General features: G+C 29.8%; 3 protein-coding genes across 3 annotated transcripts in view; all 3 read right to left on the minus strand.

Moving 5' to 3' along the window:
* Positions 1-11,473, minus strand: part of LOC116777818 (sushi, von Willebrand factor type A, EGF and pentraxin domain-containing protein 1) — a 43,253-nt gene extending 31,780 nt beyond the window's left edge. The window contains exon 1 of the mRNA XM_032671550.2: positions 11,209-11,473. Within this exon, the coding sequence (XP_032527441.1) occupies positions 11,209-11,308 (100 nt within the window). The 5' untranslated portion in view covers positions 11,309-11,473. The remainder of the gene's footprint in view (positions 1-11,208) is intronic.
* A 1,794-nt stretch (positions 11,474-13,267) lies between these two features.
* LOC116778049 (craniofacial development protein 2-like) lies at positions 13,268-14,233 on the minus strand. Its single transcript, XM_061526457.1, has 2 exons — positions 13,775-14,233; positions 13,268-13,624 (listed from the first exon to the last, which is right to left on the minus strand). Exons 1-2 carry the CDS (start codon positions 14,231-14,233, stop codon positions 13,268-13,270), a joined length of 816 nt encoding a protein of 271 aa, XP_061382441.1.
* Positions 14,234-15,124: 891 nt separating this feature from the next.
* On the minus strand, positions 15,125-18,833 carry LOC116778037 (melatonin receptor type 1B-B-like). Its single transcript, XM_032671882.2, has 4 exons — positions 18,432-18,833; positions 17,793-17,975; positions 17,273-17,442; positions 15,125-17,121 (listed from the first exon to the last, which is right to left on the minus strand). Exons 1-4 carry the CDS (start codon positions 18,487-18,489, stop codon positions 16,420-16,422), a joined length of 1,113 nt encoding a protein of 370 aa, XP_032527773.1. The 5' UTR covers positions 18,490-18,833; the 3' UTR covers positions 15,125-16,419.
* Between the last annotated feature and the right edge of the window lie 8,152 nt (positions 18,834-26,985).

Consider the following 26,985-nt stretch of genomic DNA (forward strand, 5'->3'; position numbering starts at 1 on the left):
TATTAAGTTTTTTTGTATTTGTTATATACAAACGTTACTCTCCTTAATGAAATTAAAAATATTATCCAATATTAATTAGTTCACATATTAGCTATTAGCACATTTAAAAAAGTAATATGTTAATATAGCACCAAGCCAATTAAATGAAAACACTGTGTAGGAAATTATACGTTAAGTTTATGTACATTTTATAAATCGTATTTTGTTCTCTTTGCATTGTTCTGATTGTATGATCTTTATAGCTAACTAAGAAATATATTTTGTTTAAGAAGCTCTTAATTTTAATATATTTGTCTAATAAACTTTAAATTATAATTAAAAAATGGTTATATGGACTGTATGGATTGCTTTGAAATAAAAAAGTTTTTTATTTGTTATTCTATCATCCCTCGTCCATTGTTTCAGAATAAAAAATATATATATATTAAAATGGTAATTTAATAATGTACTAAAACTTTACTGTTTATTAAAATTTTTTTTTGTATATAAATATTTTGAAAAATTTACTAAAAATTGATAGGAGTTTAAGTAATTTATAATTATAAATAAAACAAGTAAAATGTTATGCACTGATTTTGTACGGGTTTTAATGAAATAAAGGATTTGTTTGGCACTTCTACAAGGAATTTAGTCTAACACAAAGTTCATAAAGTTAGCTTAGAAGCTTTGTCTATGTTTATATATTTTGTTTTGTCCTTGCCATATTTTTCACCATAAACATCTTTTTACAAAAACAAAACGAACATTTAACACATGTTAGTCTTCCATTACAAAATACGAGACAAATTGAGAATCTCAGGGTTGTTTGGTTGAATATTTTAGTTTTGAAAACATATCTGAATATTCAGAGTTCACGTGGAATATACTAGCCAATTAATTAATCGATTCAGTTTCAATTTATGAATAATTGACGGAGTGATTTAGAAGATTTTTTTTTATTTGAAACGAAAGTGTTTAAATTATGTTCTCAAATAATTATTGGAAACTATCTTTTTCATTTTAATACGATCTTATAATTGTTAAATTTTTATATGAGATATAAACTAACAATGTGACAAGTTTCATTGTTTTTTTCATTATAATAGCTTACGTCATTGCAGTCTATAACGAGATTTTTAGACGAAAAGTCAAGGATTCTACCGGGTGAGTGCAACGTACTTGTTCGCCCACTTGCCGACCTAGCTTTATCTTCTATGTCGTATTAAACTATTATATATTTTGAATCTTGGTTTAAGTCCTTTTTCCTTGATAAATGTTTTGAGTTCAATAAACAGATAACAATATCAGAATAAGAAGGGATATATTTTATATGAGTAAATTGATCTTTTTTTTTTAGAATTTTTTCTATCTGTATTATAAATATTGATAAAACTAAGACTTTCGGATATACCTTGCGTCACTAACTGACAGACATTTTCATCTTGTCTGCCCGTGATCACGGTTGCTGCAAAGTAATTGAAACGTCGGGAGTATATAGTTTTAAAGTAATTAAAAAAAATGTATGAACATGTTTCAATGGCTCACAATCGAAAAGCGATAGAAAGCTCTTGATAATGTCTGCGCTGGGTTAAATCCTCGAAACTTATAAAGCATTAATTCATTGTAAATACTTTTTAAATTCTGTAATCAAATTGAATATCAACTGTTTCAATGAAGTTATTCTTAATTAATATACAAGTGGAAAAAAGCTTATTTTTAGTTTCATGTCTGAGTAACAACCTGTATTTGGAAAACAAATAATATAAAAGAAAAAAAAGGTCACGAAAATCTTTACCTTAATTCAGAGTACCGTGTATAGTACTGATTTTTCCATATTGAAGATATTTTCAAACGGCGTCAATAATGACATATACAACTTATGTTTTCGTTAATTCAAATATTTAATGACATTCTGTAAAGAAATTGGAAGAAAAGAAAATAATTTTCGGTGTCTTTACTTAGTAACGACTAACGCATGATCTCGTGTTATTCTCATTAAATTAAACAAGTCACTAACATCATCATTTAAGTAAGTGAATATATGTCTTAATATTTTACATCCTGATACACAGTATAGACATACATACGTTTAGAAAAGTTTAGTATTTTAATATACAAATATTGCCCAATCTATTATTAAAAACAAAAACGTGTATGCTATTTCTAAAACGTTCACTCACCTGTATGTAATAGTGAGGTAAGTGTGAAGTGGCGAACATCTTAACAACAGACCATACTACAAAACGGTACTTGCAACGTTTTTGAATTTCGTCATTTCTCTCCGCACATAGCTCAACCGTTTTCAAATTGAGTTAGCGTTGGCTTATTGGAATTTAGATATAAAACTCCCGTAAGTCTATATTAAAACATGACCGAATTTGATACTTTTAAGTAAAAAACAACAAAAAACAGTTTTAAAAGAGATTTTATTCCGTTATTATAAAGTAATGTTTCTAAATTCTTGTATTATGTAACGGTTGTTTAATATTGTGGTTATTAAAAATAAAAGCTAAGAGAATAAAATTAGTGTTTGGGTGAATTTAATAAAGTAAAAAATATGTTTTATTATCTTAAAGAGATAATTAAAATTATTTTTTTAAATAATTAAAATTATTTAGAACTAAAAGTCTATCCTTATCATAAGTTTGCATCATCGACTCAATCATAGACCGTTACAAAGTTTTTCATTCACGAATAATATATTCAAATATCTATAGCTAACTAAGAGCTGATAGCAAAGCTAGAAACAAAGTCGTGATTAAGTCATATTTTCAAACTCAACTCTAATGCAGTAACTTTGACGTTATTTTCCCCAGCACTATTTGTAAAGCGCACAAATAATTACGCCCTCAAGCTAAAATCAATACCGCAGAGTTCGGATGCCTGCATATATGTAAATTGATAGATTTCACGTGTCGGCCAAATAGATGCCAGCGGTGTAAGCACCGAGGTTTTAACAACGTTATGGGGTGAAGTTTATTGTATTATCGCTCGAAACCATGAATATTTTAAGTCAAGTGTTGATGATATTTTTGTAAAACTTTAATTTTTTAATCAAACGAAAGTAACAGTAAAAGAAAACAGTAAAATTAATGTTCATAAGTAATATTACCGAAGCGAAATCATTGAGATGGCGTGCTGACAATTGCTAGAGATTATTTGGTTGGGTTATTGTTTGTATGTGTGTCGGTGTTATAGCCCAATTAAAACAGTAATTGTGACAACTGATCTTAACCACTTTAATACATTGTCTCTCAAATTTGTTGTGGGAAATTATTCTCATATATGCAATATATCTAACGGCCTCTCACATGAATAAGAGGCAAATCTTATTTCTCCTATCATTCACGCCAGATATTCGATTTCGTATCGAGGTTTTAATTGATATTTTATGTATTGCTTAATACGGATATTAAATTAAAGAAATGATTGCTATTTTAAGAAAAGGAATTTATGTAATGGAAGAAATTAAAACGAGGATTTATGTTTTTACATGTTGTTGTTTTACATTGGGGAAAGCACATAAACAGCTTAATATTCAAATACCGATATCTTTCTATTAGTAGTTAGAACGTATCAAAAAAGGGGTAAAATTATTTAAATAAAAAAGGGTATATTTAAAATCATATACAATTACAATTTACGCTAAATCATATTAGACAACATACATGACAATGAAAAGACGAAGCTTCAAAATCAAGTTCAAGATAAAAATTCCATTGTAGGTTCAGTACTTACATTTTAGACTTAATGGCGTTGATTTAAATGTTCAAATTTAATCTGCCACCATCAAAGATTCAATATCCGGCGTAGGACGTCAATATATTGAGAGACTGATTCACTGAACGTAACGGCATGTATTCAATTTGTCAAATCTTTTATATCCTGATTGATATGCATTTTAATTTTTTATTAAAATTTAGAAAAAAATATCTCAGAGTTTTAATTTAGAATTTATAGTTTTTTTAATGTCCTATATCTAGCCAATAGTTAAAAGCTGTGATATTTCCTTTTTATTCGGTCAGATTATTTAAAAATAAATTATAAAAAGTTTTACATATATTTCAAACTTTAACTTTTTATTTAACCTAAACCGTAATATTTTACTCGTATGAATGTTTTATTATATGCGTTATACATTATTCCAAATGAAGATATATATTGTTTTATAATGTCTGTGAATGAATTCCTACGCTGGATATAATTTTTATCTTGTTATGCGAGATTTAAAACACATTGAATGGTAACTGTATATGTCAATAAGTCAATGCACTCTAGAGAAATTGTACGACTTTCGATTGAATATCTACACTATATTATATACATATACACACACATATATATATACACATATATTATATACATATCCATACATTTTATTGCTCTTCTAAAAAATAAAAAACCTTCAATGTATTAATAAAAGCTGAAATTTGTATACAAATAAAAAGTATCTAATCTCGAAAAACTTCTTTTTATATAATATCCATTGCATTTTAATAAGTTGGCTGATCTTGTTTTATATAAGTCTTTTACATTAATTTTTTAAATACATCTTAAATATCCATTTTATTTCAAAGCGATTTCTTAACATCTCAATTACAACCTACATTACCATAGTAATGAAACAATCTTCATTTTTATTAAAACACTTAGGTTCTAAATGCAGATTACAGAAAAGGCTTGTCTTATAATTAGGTATCTTGGTAACTCGGTTACGAGGAACTATATTAGTTAGACCTAGCGCTGAAGGGCACCGCGTTCAGATTAATATATAATACAAAAAGGAATTTAATATTCTACACGTGGCAGGAAGGAAATCTCGTCTATAAGTGAGCATTGTAATGAAGTCAAACCATATGAGAAATTGAATATAAATTACTCATATCCTTTTTTAAATACTTTTATACTTTTATAAGATTTTTCAAATCATAAAGTTTTCTTCTCCTACAAAAATCAATACTAAATAACTCCAAAACCTATAACCTTAACATTTATAGCCTTTCACATCTATAAAAAAGACACTGTTACAAATAGCGATTTATTTTATAGAGGTCCATTGTAATATTTCGTCAGTGTTGCGCAATGAATATTGAGACAGTGTCCGCAACTTCGAAATGCGGTCGTTTTAAAATTAATATTAAGCGTCTAAAAGTGATACATTTTAAGATTTCAATACTCATAACCATTATAAAATATTTTTTAATAGATCTATATTATGGACATCAAATAAAAAGTAATTGGTTCCGACTACTAATAAGCAGAATATTACAGTTTCAGGCAAAAAACGGTAATAAAGATCTTGAAACCTTTTTGTAGCATAATTCAAGCATCATTTAAATTAAAAAACCGTTTGAAGTAAACTAAATTTACTATCATGAAACGCTTTATGGGAACGAAAGCCAATTAATATTTAATATCTTTTGAAAAATGTATTTCTTATAGTTCAATATTATTGGATTTTATTCTCGTAATAAATCTTTCCACTATTTAAGTATATTTCCAATATCTTGATTTACATAAGAAATAATTTCATATAAAATGCGATAGTGAAGTGATAAATAGAGTTTGATAGAAAGATGTTTAAATGTTTAGTAGATATTAATTGCTAGGATAACAGTTGTCCAACACATGTTACGGAAAATAGCCGACCGGTCGACCTTCGTTCACTCACCACGGCCGTTGAGAGGATTTAAAAGTCGCGGTACTAAATGCAAAGGCTTATATATAATATTATAAAAGATTTTTAACAAAGTAACCACTAACTTTAAATAGAGACTAAAAAGTAAAAAATCATTTGAATCATCAGAAAGAAATGAGTCTTTGGATTAAGTTAACAAAAAGTTATTAAAAAATCATACAGGACGGCAACGAGTCTGATAAATAGCGGAGAGATTTCCAAATTACCTGTTCAAATGTTTCCTACGATTTCTAGAGCATACCACTATGAGATCCTGGTTTCTTGGAACAATTTATAGGCTATTATATAACCTAGCCAAAAAAAATAAAATTTAAAATCATTCGATTCTGTATACATCTTTAAAAGACGGAGTTATCCATGAGAATTTACATTTTAAAGGAATAAATATATAAAGGCGAATTGCCGAACCTTCTCTTTTTTTAGAAGTCCTTTTATAATATTCAATAATAATACAAGTATATTGAAATTGAATAAATAAATTTTACTCATTTCTAGAAAAGTGAGACTGTTTGAATCAAGTATTTTTAGAATTGCAATGAAGATAATTAATTACGGAAAAGGTAAAGTAGTTTATTTAAAAAAATCTATGTCTGTCACACATTTTCCGTTAGCTAGTGCTTTTATACAATATTGTAACATCTTATCTGATAATTCACAGTCGTATACCATTGTGTCTATCTTACCGTTAGAAAAATATATTTAAAAAAATCAATATTCGAAACTGTCATAACATAATTGGACTTAAAAAAATTACAGGGATTCCTTTTTTTGAGAGAGTGAAACCGTTTTGAACTTAACCTTGTTTTTGTAGATAGGCGCTGTTAGAGCTGTCCGTTTATTACACTAGATTATATATTAAGAGTAGAACAACTACAGTTTCATTGATATACAAATGCAGTATAAAATGTTGGCCGAAACCGGTTTGAGAGTGAGTTGTGAGTGGTGACGTCATCGAGTCGCCTCTATAGTCTCTACGTTGACCGGATTTCGGCACAGCGGTCCAATGTCGCCTGGCGTCGGATTTTAATAACTAGCTCCATTTAATTTGATGTCAGTATGAGAATCCGTTGAGGGAAGTATTATCGACAAATTGCAATGAAAATTCGTTAAGAGAATTGGATTTATTTATGATTATTTTAGTAAGAAATTATCATTGACAGCACATATTATATTATATACTTTATTTCTAGTATTTGATTATTCCATAGTCTATACTAATTTATAGTAGACTTTACAATGTTCATATAATTAAGAAATATTAATGATTTTTTGGTCGGAACAGTTGAATTTTGATTCCTAAAAATATATTATAATATACCGGGTGCGATATTATATGTATACATATAGAACACATTAAATTAAAATAACATTATTCTTTTAATCAATTTGTGTGATACGTGTTTGTTAATTCGTTACTTTACAATCACTATATGCTTCCAAAGGGATAGATAAGAAATATGTGATCGTTCAACAAGACACCTTTAAAAATTAATCGTAAAAAAATACTGTAGTAGATACAAGTAATAGGGAAAGAAAACTACATCAGGTAAACTGGATGACATAAATATAATTCCCTATCCCCCGCTTTTTATACGTCATTAATATTTGAACTTGAAGGCTTTATCTAAATTGGAAAAGTTCTAATTAATTACAAAACAAGAGAGAATGAAAGTAAACATTTTTTTTTCAAAAAATATGAGACTCGCCAATTCAGAAAGACTTTCTAACCGCATGTATGTTTAAAGATATTCAATAACTTAGTTTAATGGGAAAATAATGTAAGTGCTATGCAAATTTAGTTATCAAAAGTTTTAAGAATTTTAAACTTTGCTGTTCGCTCGAGACTCGGCAATTCTTGATAGATTTTTAACATTACTCCTTTTACAGGAATTTAATTTTACATATATTACTTTTAAGAAGCTTTGAAAAAGCTCGTGATTTTCTGTTCACTTAAATTGTTCACGTAAATATTCATTAAAATAACATTACCTAGTTTAAAGGTTTGATAATAGATAGATAGATGACTTTGTTAGCGTCCTCTCCGGATTCTAAATCGCGGCGACAATGTTTTTTTTTTATTTAAATGGGTCGAGCACATGTTTTAATTTTGATTGAGCAGCAATATCGGTAAGAATTGTGATTATTTTAATATAAGCGCCTATTATTTAGTCTAGTATATAATTACCTCCAAGTCGATCTCTTTTATATATGTACTTTAGTTATTATCATCCGTATATCGTGATTGGTCATGTTTTGTTCTAGACATTTTAAGAGTTCAAAATGTTAAATAATATAACTCGTCTGTCAAAACTTTTAAGATAGTTAAATCAAAACTTATAAAATACATGACACGTAGATACGTGACTTTTAAATCCACGTTGATAGTAGTATAAAACTTAAAAAAACATTAAATCCGTCTTTATAAAATAACGAAAGAATTAATTGATCCCTGAGCTCTACTTATCATATTATCAATATTTCAATCCAAAACGTACTTTAATTTCTCGTTTTATCAAATAATTTTATTAAATCCACGTTTTATGAAAATAGTTATTTCGGATTATTGCTACGTCGTTTCTAACGGAGGATTTCTTAGATTTCCTCCTACCAATCCCTCCCGGTAAGTGCAAATCTGCGAAGCAGCAGCTGTTTATGAATTTTAAAAATTCTTCTTTCTAAGCCTTTAAAGGCTTCCACTTCAATATTACTATAAACCACATATGCTGTGTAAAATCTAAGCTGCTTCCAAGAAATTTATTTCAGTTAGAATATAATTTTGTATGTTTTATTAATAATGAATAGATTTATATTCATGTGTATAACTTTCGTATTTTTGTAAAAATTAATTTGCTTTATGTTTTTTTTTATATTTCGATGTACTAAGTGAACCGATTCCAAAACCTATTTATTGATAAAAAATATTGTTGAAATTGTTTTATAACCGATATTTTGAGCATGTTTTACTTTGTTTAGAATAGAATTTATTATAGAATGACCTTTGCAACTTAAAGCACTCCGCGTACGTTTATGTAATAAATTAAAAAGCCTGGAAAATAATTAGAACCTAGGAATAAGTATTCTTTCATAAATTCTATGCCAGAAAAAAAATGTATAGTTAGTCGACGAACAGGCGTTTACAATGACGATGGCTAAATGCTAAAAAAGGTTTTACTTATCGTTTATAATGTTATAAAAAACTAGAAATGCATTTTCGCAGATATACTATGATTATGGCATTTATTAAGAAACACACAAAATAAAATTACTTAATAACTTATAACTAAATACTATCGTCAAAATGTTATTTCTTTTATAGTATGTATGCATAAGTTGATATATATATATATATATATGTATATATATATATATATATATAAAAATCTCTATGGTGGTACGATTCAACTTAGGAAAAGTTTCAAAATTCAGACATTTTCGATTCAATGTACTCAATTTTCTTAATTTCACTCGCTTAAGTACTAAAAGCAATTAGTAATAAAATAACAATAATTAGAAAGAATCAGGTATTTTAAAAGCGAGAACCTAAGCGACGTTCTTGATGCCAAAGTACCCATAATGCTCTTAGCGCCACGTTGGAAGCTGTAAAATGCACTGGATGAGTATTACAAACTAAGCATAACTCCATTCCTTGATAAAGTAATTAATACCCATTGTAAGGATAACAAAAGTTCAGATTACATTTAACATTTTCATCATAGTTAATGTTTAGTAAACCCTGTTCATAAATAGGTTTTCCCAAATATCTTTATAACCAACTTTCCATTTCCTATTTCACAATTCCTACCTTGTATTTTTTCATTTGTAAATATATAATATTGGTAGTGAAAAAGAAAAAAAAAGGAAACGTGACGCAATGACACCTCACGACAATAAGTCCGTGAGAAGTGCCGAAGATTAATCTTCATATTTTCTAAACTATACAGCAAAATGCTTGTTGTGTTGTCTTATATTATGATAGACATATTAATTAAGTCTTTATGGCTCATAATATTGGACAAGATGAAATGAATTTTAATTGGAAATTATAATCACCGCGGTGAAAACGAGAAAGTCGTGAATGTCATTTAAAGAAATACAAGTTGGACATTTCTGTTCCATTATACTAGATATAGAAAAAGTCATCAGTCAAAACCTTTTAAGGGATATGGAGTATCATAATTTTAATAATTTTATATCATTTACGTCTTATGAACTAATTATAGCTTTAAGCATATGTATACGATGTAATTAGGTTACACGTTAAATATTGAGATAAATCAAACAAATACTCTCGGATACCTTTTTAGAAATTCATTACATTTATAATACCACAACACACTGTGTCTACTAAATGACGTGTAAAATATTAGATATTTTAAAATCAAACATATTTTTTATTAAATGATATCTATAATTTAATTAATCTAAGAAGACTCATCATAGAAGAGTAAAGACAAATCTTCATTGGAACCGGTAGGCTATGTCGTTCAGTGGAACGCGGTTGCTGTTATACACAGAAGTTTAACATACACAAGGATAAGTGAAAGCATCGGCCGAGCTCGCCAGCCGTGGTTCGTACCAATGCAATTTAACATATGTACATAATGAAAGTGAAATAATATTATCAATAACAATCGCCACTCAATTATCACGTAAGTGTATAATATTCTTTCATCGCTTTTTCAAACATCGTTTCTTAATCGGTTTAATTTAACTTATTAGTAAAGGTTATAATAACAACAGACTTTTCTAAGGCTAACCGGATTCATAAACTATTGCTATATAGGCGGCAGATACAAGAATCTGATACAACTTTTACAAATACATTTACTTACATATATGCTAAAAGTGCTAAAACAGGTTATTTTGATATCAGTATTAACAAAGGTCAGATTGTTTACATATAAATTTTGTAGAATGATCGAGATTGGATCTCTCAAAGTAAAATTCAAATGTAAGATGATTTTAAAATGTTGTCGCTATTTTGAAGAGTAGTTTTGCATTATTTCAAAACCTAATAACAGAAGGAAAGCGTGTGAACTCAAAGAAACAAATAGATCTAAACCATTTTGTTGAAATAGGTTTTGTAAAGTATGAATAATTTAGCTTTGTGTTTAGCTTTGATAGAATTTTTCACCTTGATTCTTCGTCGAGAATATTTACGTGTTAGCCATAGAAGTATCGTTCTAAATAAAATTGTATATTTTCTATATAAATGGACTCTTTTAAACTTAAAATATTCACTCTTTGTAACATAAATATTTTATATGTTAAACTTTAAAAATAACGTAGTAACAGTGAATATTTTACTTAATAGCCATTTAAACAAGGTAATTATAATTTAGTAATGTGGTTAATAACTTAAACTCATTTAAATATTACGGAATGAATTATGTTGCATTTTAGTTTTTATTAAAATTTATCAAAAATATCTTTCAAAACTTATGTCCCTTCAATTTAATTTTTCCTTACTAGTACTTCGAGCTTTTTTCGCACAAAAAGGGGAAGGTGTCGCATTGCATTGTTCAACTCACCTTGGGCCAAAGCCGGCACGAGGGCACCGCTCCAAATAACAAAGCATACACACAGAAACATTTTGTAATTGTCTCTTTCAACTAAAACAATATTGTACATTATAACACTAACGCATAATAGTCACAAACACGCACACTGGCAGGCTAAATATGAAAAGTTTCAATGGGCCGCGTGAAAGTAAAAGTTTCCCATTTGCTATAGCGCGGTCGATACAAAACTGTGTAAATGCGAGTCGCGTAAAGTCGGTATGCGCTCGCGGTGGACTGTCACGGTTGGCGGTTGGTGCGCCTGGGCTGCCCCCACCGGTCGCTGCCTTTCACCGTTACAATTTGTAACCCAAAACACAGCGTTAAGCAAGGCTGTATGACGATTGACATTCAACAAAAACACGATTGTCATACGGAAACAGCATGTTATGTATGATCCTTAACAGACAAAACAGCTGACTAGTCTTGTAGCCCATCACAAGTTAACAATGGTTTTGTTGTAATATAAAATTGTTTCATCCTGTTGAGAGTATAAAACGTAGAGTATGACACATCCCTCAATGAGAAACAGGTAAACCTTAGCTGAATACTCAAAATATGTATATTTTATTCGTTCTGTGTATGTTTAATGATACAACTCTACTTAATCAGTGATCCATAACAAACATCTAAATTGTATCCTTACTAAAGCCAACGTCTCGTTAGACGTTAGATAGTTTAAGTTTAGCGTTTTTGATAAACTTGCGTGATTCATGTGTTGCCCATTAATTTATTTTAACTTGAGTTACAAATATAAAACAATTGGCTAATAAATCTCCGAAAGATAATAAATATTAAGTAATGATATCAATTTAATAACTAGGTTTGAAAAAAAATAATTAAAAATATTAATAATTGATATAAGACCATATATTTTAAGCTTAATTAATTTCTGTTAAAGTTGATCAAGTTAGTGAGTCGACTGATCTTAGTAAAGTAGTGCGATTCGTTATTCAGAGTCTTAACTTAATGTCCGTGTTTCCTCCAAGAAAAAAATTCTTAAGAATTCTCCAGTAATACAATTAACAATTATGAGAATATTTTATAACTTACATTAAATGTATAGACTTCCTTTGTAAATGGATGGTTGAAATTATGATTTTTTTTTTTGGTAGCCGTTTAAGTTTAAATAATTAATGAAATTTACATAAACCGAATGATTGAGAAACAACAAACTTAGACTTGTTCCAGAGACAAGACTTCAATTACGTTAGTAAAAAACATCTCTTATTTTGAGAAGTTAAAGTCTTATTCGATAAACTATCAGAAATATGTTAAACTTTTCAATCATGAATATTTTATTAAATCAAGAAACTATTTCATTTTTCCATCAACTACAGCTTCCTCTGGAAATAAACATAAAAGCGGAAATTCATCTGGTAGGGCCTGCTTTTGATAAAATTGTTTCTAAACTAATATAACCTTGTTGTGTGACTTTCCTTGGCTTTTAAACAGTAATCCTTTCACAAAAAACGAATCCTTCTTACGGTTAAAGAATTCTACGACCGGACACTCTTCACTTTGTTCGAATAAAATCGACAATTACTATCAATCATTCATAATGTTCTATAATAATTTATACAACCTTCTCAATTCTTTTTACGCTTCAGTTGTGAATGTTTGTTTAAAAATTAAATAAATTTAAATCGTACCCCTTTTTTAACATATAAAGTGTAGAACTGAAATCAGAATGCATATTAACAGTACAAAATATATCAAAATATGTTATAAATATATTTTTTGTATTTAAGAGTATATGCTGAGTTAATTTATGAAGTTACTTATAAAATAAAAGAGATTGATGAAAAGGTTCGGTCTGTCGCTTTTTAACTTATTTTTATAGAAAATGTTCTCACTAGAACACAAACTCTTAGACGTCACAACAGAAACAATAAATATGTACTTATTGCATATGGCAGCGGTATGGCGGTATATGTATTTACGTATATTGCAGCCTCAGGTCTTCGCGCACTGCCTCATCGATGGTTGCCAGAATTTGAAGGTGAGACTTGCGCCTCTCCTCAATGAGATTTCAGGTTCTCTGTGACATCCAGTCCTCGCGTCTATGGCGTTTGTAACCAAGAACGACGGAGCTGGTCTCTGTGTAGGCCATTTTGATGTAGTTCCACTCCGCGTTGACAGATGAATAGTCCGCTTCAAGGGCGGAGAAGCGATTTCGTAGTGATACCTTAAAGGCCTCACCTACGACTGGGTCCTGCAGTTTGATGATCTCAAACCGTTTCTCAAACTTGGGAGTGGTGTTTGTGGGCCGGGTTACAGCTACTTTAAGTCGTACCTTGGCAACTAGAAGGTCGTGATCGCCATCGATATTCGCGCCACGACGGTCGATTTGATTCTTGGTGACTCCATCGGGTGAATTCCAAGTGTACTTGTGGTGATTACCATGTATAAATTATGTCCCTCCGATGGTAAGGTCGTTGTCCTGGCCGAACTCCAGGAATCTCTCTCCATTATCGTTGCGGACTCCCAGCCCGTGTGTGCTCATGTGTCTTTGACAGCCGAAGTTTTCCGTGCCAACCTTGGCATTCAGGTCCCCCATGACGATCACTATGTCTTGTTTGCAAATGTTCTTTATAGTCAGATTGAGTGCACTATAGAAATCGTCCTTGTCCTCTTCTGACGCCAAGTTTGTAGGCGCGTAACACTGAACGACGGTTATCTTGCGGGCCCTACTGTTAGACCGAGATGTGATGATTCGCTCTGAGATAGGTTTCCAGTCCCTGAGGCTCTTCTTCGCAGCGTCAGAAAGGAGGAATCCAACGCCGTTCTCACGTACTTCTTCTTCGTCTTCCTTCCCGGAGTAAAGAAATGTAAGGCCTCCAGACATTCGCCATTCTCCGAATCCGTTTCTGCGCACTTCGCTGAGACCGAGTATCTGCAGCTTGTATCTTAGCATTTCTGCTCCTGCTTGAGCTAGTCGGCTATCCTCGCTCAGCGTTCGTACGTTCCAGCAAGCAATTCGTGTCCGTATTTTCATGCCAAATGTTTTCGTAGTTTATCGGTCCGGTTTTGTACTGTGTTGTTTCGCTAATCTTTTTCGGATTTAGGTAAGCGAGTGATTAGCCCACTATACCCTAGCTCACTGGTGGGGCTGCCACCTTAAAGCCTGTGACCGTACTCGAATTTGTCTCGAGTTTCCTCCCTGGTGAGTAGGTTCTGTTTTGAGACGCAGAATATTCGCCTTTCGCCCTGTACTCTCAGCTCAGTTGCATCCTATGGTAGCGGTCACGCGTCTGCGCGGTTGCAATAATCAGTGCAGTATTCAGTAATAAAAGTAATTTCCAGTGAAACAAATTAAAATTAATGAAATCCATTGCTTCCATAAGCCTAATTCAGCCGGATAGTGAAAATTAATTTTATTATATATACAAATTCACGTACAAAATCCACGATCTTTATGCAATTCTGTTTCATTTTATTTACCGAGCGGTCAGACCAAATTTCAGATTCATTTTAATTATTCACTTTTATCGTAACATTTATAGCTCATAAACTACCTACATTCAAAAATACATATAATTACAATGTGGTTACATCTCCATTACGAAATTTGTGTGAATATCAAACAAATAATGATTTATTTTAAATAAACTATTATATAATATAGATGTATGTATCTGTTACCATTAGTTTGGAAGGATTATTTTAGGATTAGGTATTCATCTAAAGATATGATGGATAGAGACAGAACATGTTCAGTTTTGAGAACTTGTAAACTGTAATATTTACTTCAAATACTGTTAAAGTTATAATATAACAAAACATTACTGAAAGGAATATAAACTTATGCCTAGTTGATTCTCGGGGTGAGGGTTAAAGAAAAACTACGAGCTTTTTTTTTTCAAATAAATAAGTTTATTATGCTCATATAACTACATACATATTTTATCCTACAGGATAATCTCGCTACAATAGATTAAAATGCGTCTATTCATAACACCTACGGAAGCAAATAGTTTTTCATAAAACTATTATACTATAATTGTTTCTAACGCGCCTAATAAACTTCTAGAACACTATATGACTACGAAAGCGAACTACAATATTTTTTTTTATATATTTTAAATATAATATAATATAATTTCAAATGCATACTTGAAATACAATTTTCATACTAATTAACTACCAGAGAGAAGTTTGAAATGTGCTTAAGTAACATTACTACAAGTTTTTGTAATCTTAAGATAATCTATTAAAGATTACAACCTCGTATATTAATACGTCTACACCGATTATTCGGATTGTAAGCTACCTTAACATAGTTCACAATATGTATAGATAAAAGTCATTTTTGTTAAAGAAAGTATTTTCAGAATTCCGAAAGATAGAAGTATTTCATAGTACAAAGGTTAAATTCGATCGCTATATATTAATATACCATAAACTGTTATAAAATTTCAAAATATTCATGTATAAATATTATAATTTAAATTCATGAAAATAGATTTTCCACCTTAAAATTTAAACAATATATTATATAAAATTTGTTATAGAAAATGTAAAGCAGTATTAAAAAAATGATTCTTTATAAATTTTTGCCTATTTTTAATGAAACCTAAACATTTAATTAAATAAAAATTCTGGGAAATGATTAAGGTAAAAACAAATATAAAATAATATATTGAAATTTACTGGACGGAGAAATTCCAATGAAAAAAATATTTCAGAAAAAACGACCAGTCTTCAAGCTCCCCAAATAAATAATCTTAACATTTGAAATATTAATTAATAATTAAAAACTAAATAGATTTATATGAAAAATATTAGTTTTATATCAGTATCTGGTATATATAAATTTTATATAAACTCGAGTATATTTCAATATTATAGAGAATATTAAAAAAGTTTCAAGATTAAAATAGATCGTTACATTTTGATTACATATTATTAGATAATATATATGGAAATGACTATACACGTTACTACTTTATCATTTGTGCTGTTGCAGCGGCAAGTATAATTTAAGAAATTTCATTAAAATTTAACACACACGATAACGATTATATGTTTATATTCTCTGACTAAAGACAAAAGGAATTCATGCATTACCATCAAAAATATTGACTGTCGTATCCAATTAAATTAACATCAGAAGGGGCCAATTTTTAAAAATAAGTAACTAATAATTTTTAACTGCTCCGCTTGAGAAATTAAGCTGACTGCTTAGAGGTTTCGAGTTTGACAGGTGCAACGAGGATGGGAACCACCAGACATAGCTTGTTGCATGATGTGAACTCTAATCTCACCAGGTGATGTAGTAGTTGTCATTTCCAAGCCTCTGCGGGAACCTTTGTATGGGCTATATAGATTATCCTGGCAGCAGCAGTACCCTAAAATATCGCCGTATACGTTTCGGAAGATCGAATTTACAACTCCATACAGAAATCCAGGTACGAGGGCTCGAAAAACTCCACAATAGGCGGACTCGTAGAAGACAGCGTTGCTTGCATCCGGGTATTTATGGACGACAATGAAGTAGGGAAGCCAGGAGCAGACAAATGTCGTATAAGCTAAGAAATTCAGTTTGGTAATAGATTTGTCATATTTGTATTGTCTAGATCTCCTATATTGGGAATGCAGTAGAGCCTTGCGACGGACCTGCAATATTGAAGTCACCAAAAAGGTGAATGCCACTATTCCTGGCACGAACAAGAAGATAATGGCCGTGGTCAAACGAAACAAGTAGTCTCCTTGGTGTGCTCGACCACAGAAATCGTAATCCAAATCATAGTATATACCAGCTCCAGACACCACGCCACTCATTCCGAAGATCATAACAGCAAGTATACCAATATCCTTGGAAACGAAAGGACGAGGGGCCGGGCTGGTTTGGGAGACACGTTGATAGATTTCCACGGCCACAAACTGTTAATAAAAGAATTGGTTACTTAATAGTTCTGTTTTCTTTTTTGTGTATATATTTATTTATATATATGAAAAATAGATGGTAATAACCAATTTTATGCAAAATTCGAATGCAAGCGTATAAACATATTAATATTTTATTAAAACTTACCGTGAAGAATGCATTGTAACAATAAGTAGAGGCTTGGACAGTGCCTTGAACAAATTTGCATGTAGTCGCATTGTCCACCTCTCCAGACAAAAGTAGCACAATGCTTGTTGGGAGCACTCCAGAGGTAATTACCAAGTCGGATACTCCGGTACAGGCCATAAAAATGTTTCCTGATGAAAGATTATACAATTATATTTATAAAAATATTGAATAGGACTTTTTTATATGACAAACCATAGTAACAAAATAAATTTTTGCTAATAGCCATTCCCAGTAATTAAACAAGAAATATTGCAAAACAGCATTAAAAGTGATAAAACAAAGAAATTTTTTATAGAATAAAAAAAATACCAAAGATCGCATCGCATCGCTTTCACCATTCGCAATCATAATTTCAATTAGGAATTAAATTTTATACTATATTTCATTAAGTTTAGCATTCATAACAAAAACGCAGTTATCAAATAAAATGAATTCGTAAATAAATAACATTTAACTAGTTTAAATATTAAATTCTTACCAATATTCCTTAAATTTTCATCAATAACAAATGACGATACAAAGAGTCCGTTCAGTACTGTACCCACTAATGTGGTAAATACCAAGATCAAAATGCGACTTGCTCTCGTAAGGTTGTTGTTGGAGAGGAGTGGCGAGTACATAGCAACATTTGTCTCCACTTTATTAATATAGGTTACAAAGGCTAAAACAAAACAAAAAATATTGCGAATTTATTATAAAGCCCAAAAAATATTCTTATTTCGCAGTATACATTTTTTGCAGAATTATTTGTACCGACAACACCGTTTTAGTTCGTCAAAAAAAAATACATAACAAATGAAGTCGATAAGACGGATAAAATTAAATTTAATATAATTTATTTGTCCCATAAAAGTTACTTTAAGTATCATTATTTTATATCACGTTATATCGAGACGCACTAAACTTTTTCCGCGCGCAAGCTTTTTGTTTTAAAACAATTTTGATTATTTAATTTCTTTAGAAATATTACATTTAATATTGTAACTTTTAATGTATTTTAAGACATTACAACAGTTTTTTTTTATATAATTGTTCACAATTTAAAAAATAGAGATATTCTTAAGTTTCACTTTAATATTTTTGAAAACAGTTTTTATTTAATATTATAACTACTTACTTGGTTCATTGATGTCCGATAAATTATATGATCGAAGGATTGATGTAAGATTATTCATCTTGAAACTGGTGTTCAATGTTCAAGTTCCCGGGGAACGTTGCTGCTGTCCGGCGACCGAATCGAATGTAAATGGCAAGCAGTGAATGCGACTGAGCACAGGTTGACACCACTGTCGGAGGTCGAAGGTTCAGGAAGCATACGTGTTTTGAGGAGAGTCCTCCAAAGGGGCGGAGCCTATACCTATTTCATTTACACTTCATATTTTTATTTAAATAAAATATTTTCGTGACACCCGAGTCCCGGAACTTTTTATTGAGATTCTTTTCTTATTATTTGACTATTACGTATTATTTGACGAGGTTTTGAAGCACTTTTAGAAAGATAACTTTGTATTAGATTTAGACTTTTGTATTAAATAAACTGAAATCAGAAAAAAATTGCAACAATAATGATTTTTATTTACTCTTACAATCAAAACACTATTTTTAAACACTAATATAATGACGATGAAATTTTTGGTGACATTTAATATTTTTTTAATATCCGAGAACTAGAAAGTTGTGTGTACCAACAAGCATTCCCGTTACCAATCAGGATTTGGGGCGGTGCGATGCGCGCGAATGGGTGGAATTGGCTGGAAGTATGGGGTTGTGGGGTTAGGCGGTAGTGGGGATACGAGCTTGGGGGTTAGGGGGTAGAGTAGTCGGAAGGATGGAAATTTCCAGATTCAGGGGATGAGGTGGTGGTCTGTCGATTATGGTGCGTTTTGACGTTTCGAAACTAAGCACTTATATCAACAACGTATTTTTTTAATTATATTGCCTTTAAAAAAAATATAACTAATATATTATTACTTATAATTAGAAACTATTAGGCATTTAATGAATTATTATTATTTGCTTTACTAGTCTCTTAAATCGTGGAAACATAATAAGTTCAAGATTAATTATTGATGCAATCAAAACGAACCTATTAATGAGACGCCTCATTAAGCAATACATTTTCTTTAACAATATTGATTTTGAGAAAGTTTTTTTTCAATGTTTGTAGCATTTTTAGGATCATTTCAAAGGAGAATAATAGGAAATAGGAGGATTTCAAAGTGTATTTTTGATGAAGGTAACGTTTGTGGAAAACAACTAACACAAACATTTTTTCAGTATGACTAATTTTCGATTATGGCTATGCATACACTAAAGCGTATTTTACATTTATTGCGACTCAGTTCTAATTATAAAAATATCAGTGTTAATTTTTTTTAGCGAAGGTTTGACTGCTTTTGTTTCATTTAATTATTTCTTAAAATTTTACCATGTTTATAAATTAACCAATTGGAAGTATTGATTTTTTTAAATATTAATATATTAGTAAAGACGACTTGTTTACAGGAGACAGAAATATTGATTGTTTAATTTACAGTGAAAAATAAAACTACATTTAAATTAGTTAAAGGATCTCGATAATTTAGTTAAAGGATCTCGTAAAAATAGAAAGTCTTAAAAAATATACTTTAAAACTTTTTATATATTATGAATTTGTAACGAGTTTTGAGGAAGTATAAAATACTTTAGCAAAATTTTTAGTCAATTCATTTTCTTTAAAATTTATATTTTCAACCACATATAAAATATTTAAAATCATAAACTAATACACGTAATCGGCAATTGAACTTTTACATATATTTGACTAACTTTAAAAAATACCATCACGTATAATAGCGAAATATTCGCAAAACTTTATAATTTACCGCAACTTGCATAAAGTAGGTAAAGACAGAACAACAAACAAGTTTTAAAAAATGTCTTAATGAATAAGAATGAAAGTAATAATGATAAGAGAAAAAAATATTTAACTAACTAGAGACCTAATTCTGTAACTGATTTTTTTTTGTTTTGTAATTTGAATTAATTTAAAAAATTGATCTTAATACGATATTTTTTATTCCGTCATACAAACTTATATTTTTCTTTTAAATTATATTATACAAACCACATGTGCTAAATTTGCAAATATTAATTTAAAAAAATTATAAAATAGTTTAGTTTAGAATATCTATTGCGAGTTTATTAAGCTAGTTAGTACCTTAAAAATATATCCAAAGTATTTAAACCATGTTACTTCAGTCATCAATGTAAATCCAGAGCACGTTTCCCACATAACGCTGACAATGTAATCGAAATAAAACATTCCAGTGGAAATAAGTGCATGAACCCTAAAAAATATGTATTTCCTCCTTTATTTAATAAACTGTGAAGATCCTCTGGTATTTTATTTTCATGTTATACATACCGACGGGTCGCAATTGCTGCATTGGTTTTAAAAACAGGTAGGAACACGTAAAACTTGTCCTCTTTAATCAACTTTTGCTCGTACGCCTGAAATTTGATATGGAAATATTTTAGAGAATATTTATTTATGATATAAGATACATGAATAATGGTAAGATTAAGATGAAAAATTAAAATGTGTTGATTATAATCAGAGACTTCGAGGAACTTTTCTATATTCAATTTAAATAATTTACAAGGTAATGTAAAGTAAATCTTTTTTGTCTGATGTAGTTTTCTAAATCTAATTAATTTATAATCTATTTACTTATTCAAACATACTTGTCATGTGGTACCCAAGTAGCACGTTTAGTTTCATCATTACACTTACTATTGTAGCATGGTTAAATTTCACGATTAAGTGGATTTCAACGTCAGAAAAAAAACATTTTAATTTAGGTATAAATATTTGTTGTATTAATTAAATTATTTTCTCCGATTCAATAGTAGGTAATTTAAATTTGTTTATTTCAGACTCCGTCACTACAAGGGAGGTAATAGACCAAAGGAATTTGTTACCAGAATATTTGAAAGATAGTATGTATTCAAAAAATTGTATTGTAACATTGGTCATATTTGTGAAATTATATGTGCTAGTATTTATTCATATGTATATTAAAATTGTAGCCATATCAAAACTCACTAACAACTTTTTTGAGCTTTCATATTAAAACAAAGTTCCTTATGAATTTATATTCGCAATAATAACGCAATTTGATTCCTATTCAATATTTTTGAAACCTTTGAAACTGGAAATTATATAAATGTAATGTCTTATAACAATTATAGTTAAGTTTACGAAAAAAAATTGATTATTATGCAATTTTTGTCACTATTTTTCAAAAGACTTGAGTTGTAACTAGGAAATACCTATCTAAGTATAGGTACTTTTTAATTATGCCATAAAAATACCTGCGTATAACACTGATGGAAGCAAATCAAAATGTAAATGATTATTTTCATGTGACAGCAATTGTCTGTGATGATGTTTCCCAACCTTATAGCTTTCACGAGTTTTCTCCGATGTATTTCTTACTATGAAGTGAAGTTCGACTTGGAATATTCATATTATTTTTATTATTAATTCATTAAAGTTTCAATAAAACACTTATAATATGTGAATAAATTAAAATTGTCGCTCTGCAAAATCGAAAAACCAAAATTTTACTATAAAATATTGAGTTTAATGCTCTCTTGTTAATTTTTTAAGAACTATGTTTTTTTCGTGCAATGTAATAAGAAAAAGAGAAGTAATTCACGGATGGTTAAATTGTTGGTAATGAAAATAAATTTTGAAACAAAGGAAACGGATTTTACTTACCGCATACCTACTAAATAAAACAAGCAACGATCAAAAATATTGTTTTTCCTTCTATGAAACACAATTAAAATTTTTAGATAAATAGTAAGGATTTACATCTTCTTAAACAAAGGATAATGAAACGTTAAATAGTTTTATAATACCTGATGATGTCTCTCTTTAGTTTTAATTTGTTTTTTTTTTATTTTTATTATTATTACTAATAATTGGTGTAAATTTCAATATCAGACACAGTAAAAAAGTTATGAAACTGACTAATTAGTGTCTAATACAAATCCTTAAGTATTGTTTGTTTTTTTGAAGAAGCAGAGATTTATCTGTGCTGAGATATTTTATAAATAAAGGATCGTCGTTGTTGATTCTTAAACGCTATTTTTTTCCTAATTGACATCCTGAGGGAAATATTTGTAAATAACCAGTAAAATTAAATTAAGAAGGTTTTATTTCATTTGAATGAGAGTTAAATGCAATTTTTTCATGAGGTGATATTGCCATTTTTATATTTTAAATAGAATTTGCGAAGTATCCAAAAATATTTTATTATCAATTAAATTACTACTACACAACATTACATTACGACTACATTATTGCGAGATTTTGTAAAAATTCTAACTACCTATATAATTTCCATAAATGTGCTGATCTACTTAGTTAAGTGATTTTTATTCGCTTATATGAATACTAACAGTTTTATCTTAAGACTACAAGATTATCGCAAATTATAAGTATACATTGACAGATCCATAAAAATATGCTTACTAGGACAAACGATATAATAATTTTATTGGATTAATTTCACCTATTTAAAATACAAAAGCTTGTTCGTGTCTGTTTGTTACTTAAACACGCAAAAGTTGTAAGATTGATTTGAATGTTTTTTTTTATGTTTAGAGAGCCGAAGAGCTAAAATATTACAAAAGCCATTTTTTGTCCATTTAGTCAATCAAATGCCACCCCAAAAAATGTAGCGGTAATGAAAACTCGTTTATAAAATAGTATTCCTATTATTATCTAATCATATTGAGTGATGTTTTTGAATTGTTTTTATTAAACTCATTCAAAGCAATATTTAAAACTTCTGCCGTCGCTAAAACTGAACGGTGTGTATAACTCTTATTTATTTTGATGTTATCGTTATGAGTGGCTTTTCCTTTAGCCTAGCCTAGTCTAGTTCATAAGCAGACTCATTTTTAACTTATCAAAACCACAAAATATTTCACCCCTAACAGTATAAAAAACTCTACGATTAATTAAATATAATATTTTGATTTTTCCTTTAATAATAATATTTCAATGTATGAGGAAGTGAGTTATTTATTGTCTATTTGATTTTTGAAAATATGCTAAAACGGTTCAAAAAAATAATTAAAAACAGTTGCAGAAAAAAAAATTCGTTCGATTAAATTCGTTTCATAAATTACTAACATTGATTTTTATTTAAATGAAACTAGTATTATTCGGATTTACTACGCGGATTTTATTATTTAAAAACTACATAATCCCGACGTTTCGGTTACTTTGCAGCAACCGTGATCACGGGCAGACGAGGTGTTAATGTCTGTCAGTTGGTCCTTGTTATTTATCATCTACCGCCATCGATTTCTTAATTTTCTGGCGTACCGCTCTGGATGCCGGCAGAATGCGCTCACGGTGTCTTGAGGTCTTGCGGTCTTTGTTACAGAGAGCCCAACACCTTTGTGATGCTGACCACCTAGAGGCTGAGCTGCAGCATGTAAAACATGCTCTCACCATCAACAACCTGCCCGTGCCTCGCCAGCATCGCAAGAACCACCTGAAGCCACCCACAGTTGAACGACAACCTGCGATACTACCATATGTGAAGGGAGTTACTGACAGAATAGGCAACATCTTGAAGAAGGTTTCCATTAAAACTATTTACAAACCACATAAGAAAGTGAGCCAATTCTTGAGACCAATCAAGAGTAACATTCCTTTACAACAAGCGGGTGTATACAAACTCGACTGTGACTGTGGCTTGTCATACATTGGACAGACGAAGAGGAGCATCGGTACAAGGGTTAAGGAACACATCTCAGACATCAAAAACAGGCGCGCGTCGAAGTCAGCAGTGTGTGAACACACAATGGACAAACCAGGCCACTACATTCGTTTTGATAAACCTCAAATCCTCGCTCGGGAAGACAAGTATATACCGAGATTAATTCGCGAGGCTATTGAAATTAAAAAACATCCCAATTTCAATAGAGAAGATGGCTGGAATCTTTCAAACACCTGGGACCCCGTTCTTAAAAATATAAAATCCCATGTCCGTAACCACACCGCAGGACCTCAAGACACCGTGAGCGCATTCTGCCGGCATCCAGAGCGGTACGCCAGAAAATTAAGAAATCGATGGCGGTAGATGATAAATAACAAGGACCAACTGACAGACATTAACACCTCGTCTGCCCGTGATCACGGTTGCTGCAAAGTAACCGAAACGTCGGGATTATGTAGTTTTTAAATAATAAAATCCGCGTAGTAAATCCGAATAATACTAGTTTCATTTAAATGAATAATCGCGAAAATCTTAGATCTCATTGATTTTTATTTATAGAAATTACAAATTATTTTTTAAATTTACCTAAATTTTTGATAAAATTTATTTTTACTTATACCTACTGTTTCATTGTTGTGCATTTGGCCGGAAAATAATTTAACACAGCCAACAAACCTAAGTTCTAATTGAAAGATTAAAGTTATGCAAGAACAACATAATGGGAGAGCTTTGGCGTTAGTTCTTTAGTTTTATACACTAAACCTTTAAAGTTCAGCAAGCGATTCTATACCAATTATATTCCTTACATATAAGGACATGTAATTGTTAAAAAAGATTAAAATAAATATGCTTCCTTACTACAATTATTAAATTGAAAACATTAAATACTTTACTGTATTGTAATCTAGCTAAATATATACTAGAACACAATTTTTATTATAATTTATTTTTTTGCATTTTAACGTTAAAGAGTTATGATTATTAAATAACCAGAAATAGAGTATGTATTTGTAGGGTGATTAGATTTATACTGTTGTAACATAATTTTTTACTTGAAAAACATACCCTTATATTTATTTTACGCACTTCCTTTATATTAGTTGTGAAAATAATTCAATATATGAGACTTTTACGAAAATGTTATCTGAATTTATGAAAAACTCGATAGGTAAGATAGGAAATTGACAGGACAAAATATTCTGCTAATGTGAATGTTAACAAACACTCTTTCTCTTTTCCGTCGCATGAACGTCACAAATGTGTTTGATGTAGTATTTTTTTTTTGAGATTTGTTTAAATAAATGAGAAAGTAATAAGAAATAAATAGTTCTAAACAAAATGGGACTGAATTTTTTAATTATAACGTAACATTTCTACAAAAATAAGATATCATTAAAATATTAATTAAAAGTAATTTGTTCATCTTTAGTTAATTAAATACGTTAGCGGGAGTAAAAACTGGTGAATATTTTAATATACTAAGTTTAAATTACGCTGCCAGATAGAATTTTTTATCGTTTTGTCAATTATTTTAAGTTGACACTCATTTTAAATATTTTTTTATGCGTGTACATATTACATCTAACTTGTCGTAGGATTTATTTTGTACAATATGGATAAATGTAACTGCGAGTATAACTTACTGATATTTAAATAAAAGAAATACACTACAATCTCTAAAGTTCTAGCTTTGTTTTCTTATCGAATTTAGCCTACTCATATAAGGACATATGTGTAAGGACTAATCTACATATTATAATTAACACGTGTAGATCGGTTTCCAGACGAGATTCACCTGCCATCTTTTCAATTACTAAGACTTTTCATTTCGGCAAACGTTAAGGGTAAACGTATTCTTAGTTAGCAAATTATAAACCTTTGTCATACCTGAGGTGGTGTGATAGATTTCGAGTCGCAGTTCTTTATATCATTAACTAAAATCTTTAAATAAATAACAATTTAAATTTATGATTTGATATTTGGAACAATGGAAATCTATATTAATACAAGTTAATACTGCGTCTACAGCCACAAAATGTTCATGACAAAATTAACTTAGGACCACATTCCCAATTAGCCATCTCTAATAATTTACATACCTAATAGTATCGAACTTAACATAAAACTAATTTGGTAATAGTTTAAAATCATATATGAAATAATGTTCATCTATTCTTCAACTTACAAAATAACTGACATACCCATTGTCCGCAGGTTGTTTGCGATAACCCTCCTATCTTACAAATTTTCTTAGTATATATGCACACAAAACGTTACCTGGAGTTATTATTGAATTATATCAATTTTTAGGGTAGAAGGTGGTTTACTTTAATAAAAAAAGCTATTATGAGATTAACTATATTAGTTAAAAATATTATGGGTATTATTTTCAACAAAATATTGAAAGAATATAAAATTATTTCTGTCAAAGTATTACTAACCCAATAGTTGATTCCAAATTTGTACATTGTACAAATTTTTTGTATGACTCCACACAAAAATGTAATTTTCACGCAAAATAACTTGACACCATAGAAATAAATACACGTCATGGTTACTTGGCCAACGTATACCGAATACTAACCCGGGAACGAATCATGTACTACGAAGTCTGTGACCCGGTCATTACCCTCTGTACTTGTTACAGGCGACTGTCCTATATTCATAAGGGCGAAAATCCATAAACAAGAAAAATTCTCATCAAAAAATTTCTGAACACTACAGACGTGTTAATAAAATAAAATAGAAGATTAGACAAAAAAACATTTTTTAGGTTGCATATAATAACAAGTTTTCCACGTGTGCCAGTTAACCTAATTCTGATGCCGGTTCACCTATAACATCTAAAAACAGTACAAAATGAGTTTTTTCTATGTATTCTACAAG

Source organism: Danaus plexippus, chromosome Z, assembly GCF_018135715.1.
Source record: "Danaus plexippus chromosome Z, MEX_DaPlex, whole genome shotgun sequence".
In the NCBI taxonomy this organism is placed as follows: domain Eukaryota; kingdom Metazoa; phylum Arthropoda; class Insecta; order Lepidoptera; family Nymphalidae; genus Danaus; species Danaus plexippus.

Bases quoted from the DNA above. Each gene is read 5' to 3' on its own strand.
- LOC116778037 (XM_032671882.2), bottom strand. From the start codon at position 18,489: ATGAATAATCTTACATCAATCCTTCGATCATATAATTTATCGGACATC. The intron at 17,976-18,431 runs GTAAGTAGTTAT...GTTTTGTTTTAG, and splicing joins ATCGGACATCAATGAACCAA to CCTTTGTAACCTATATTAAT. The intron at 17,122-17,272 runs GTAAGTTTTAAT...TTTTATTAACAG, and splicing joins GTTACAATGCATTCTTCACG to TTTGTGGCCGTGGAAATCTA.
- LOC116778049 (XM_061526457.1), bottom strand. From the start codon at position 14,233: ATGAAAATACGGACACGAATTGCTTGCTGGAACGTACGAACGCTGAGC. The intron at 13,625-13,774 runs GTTGGCACGGAA...AATCACCACAAG, and splicing joins TGGGGGACCTGAATGCCAAG to TACACTTGGAATTCACCCGA.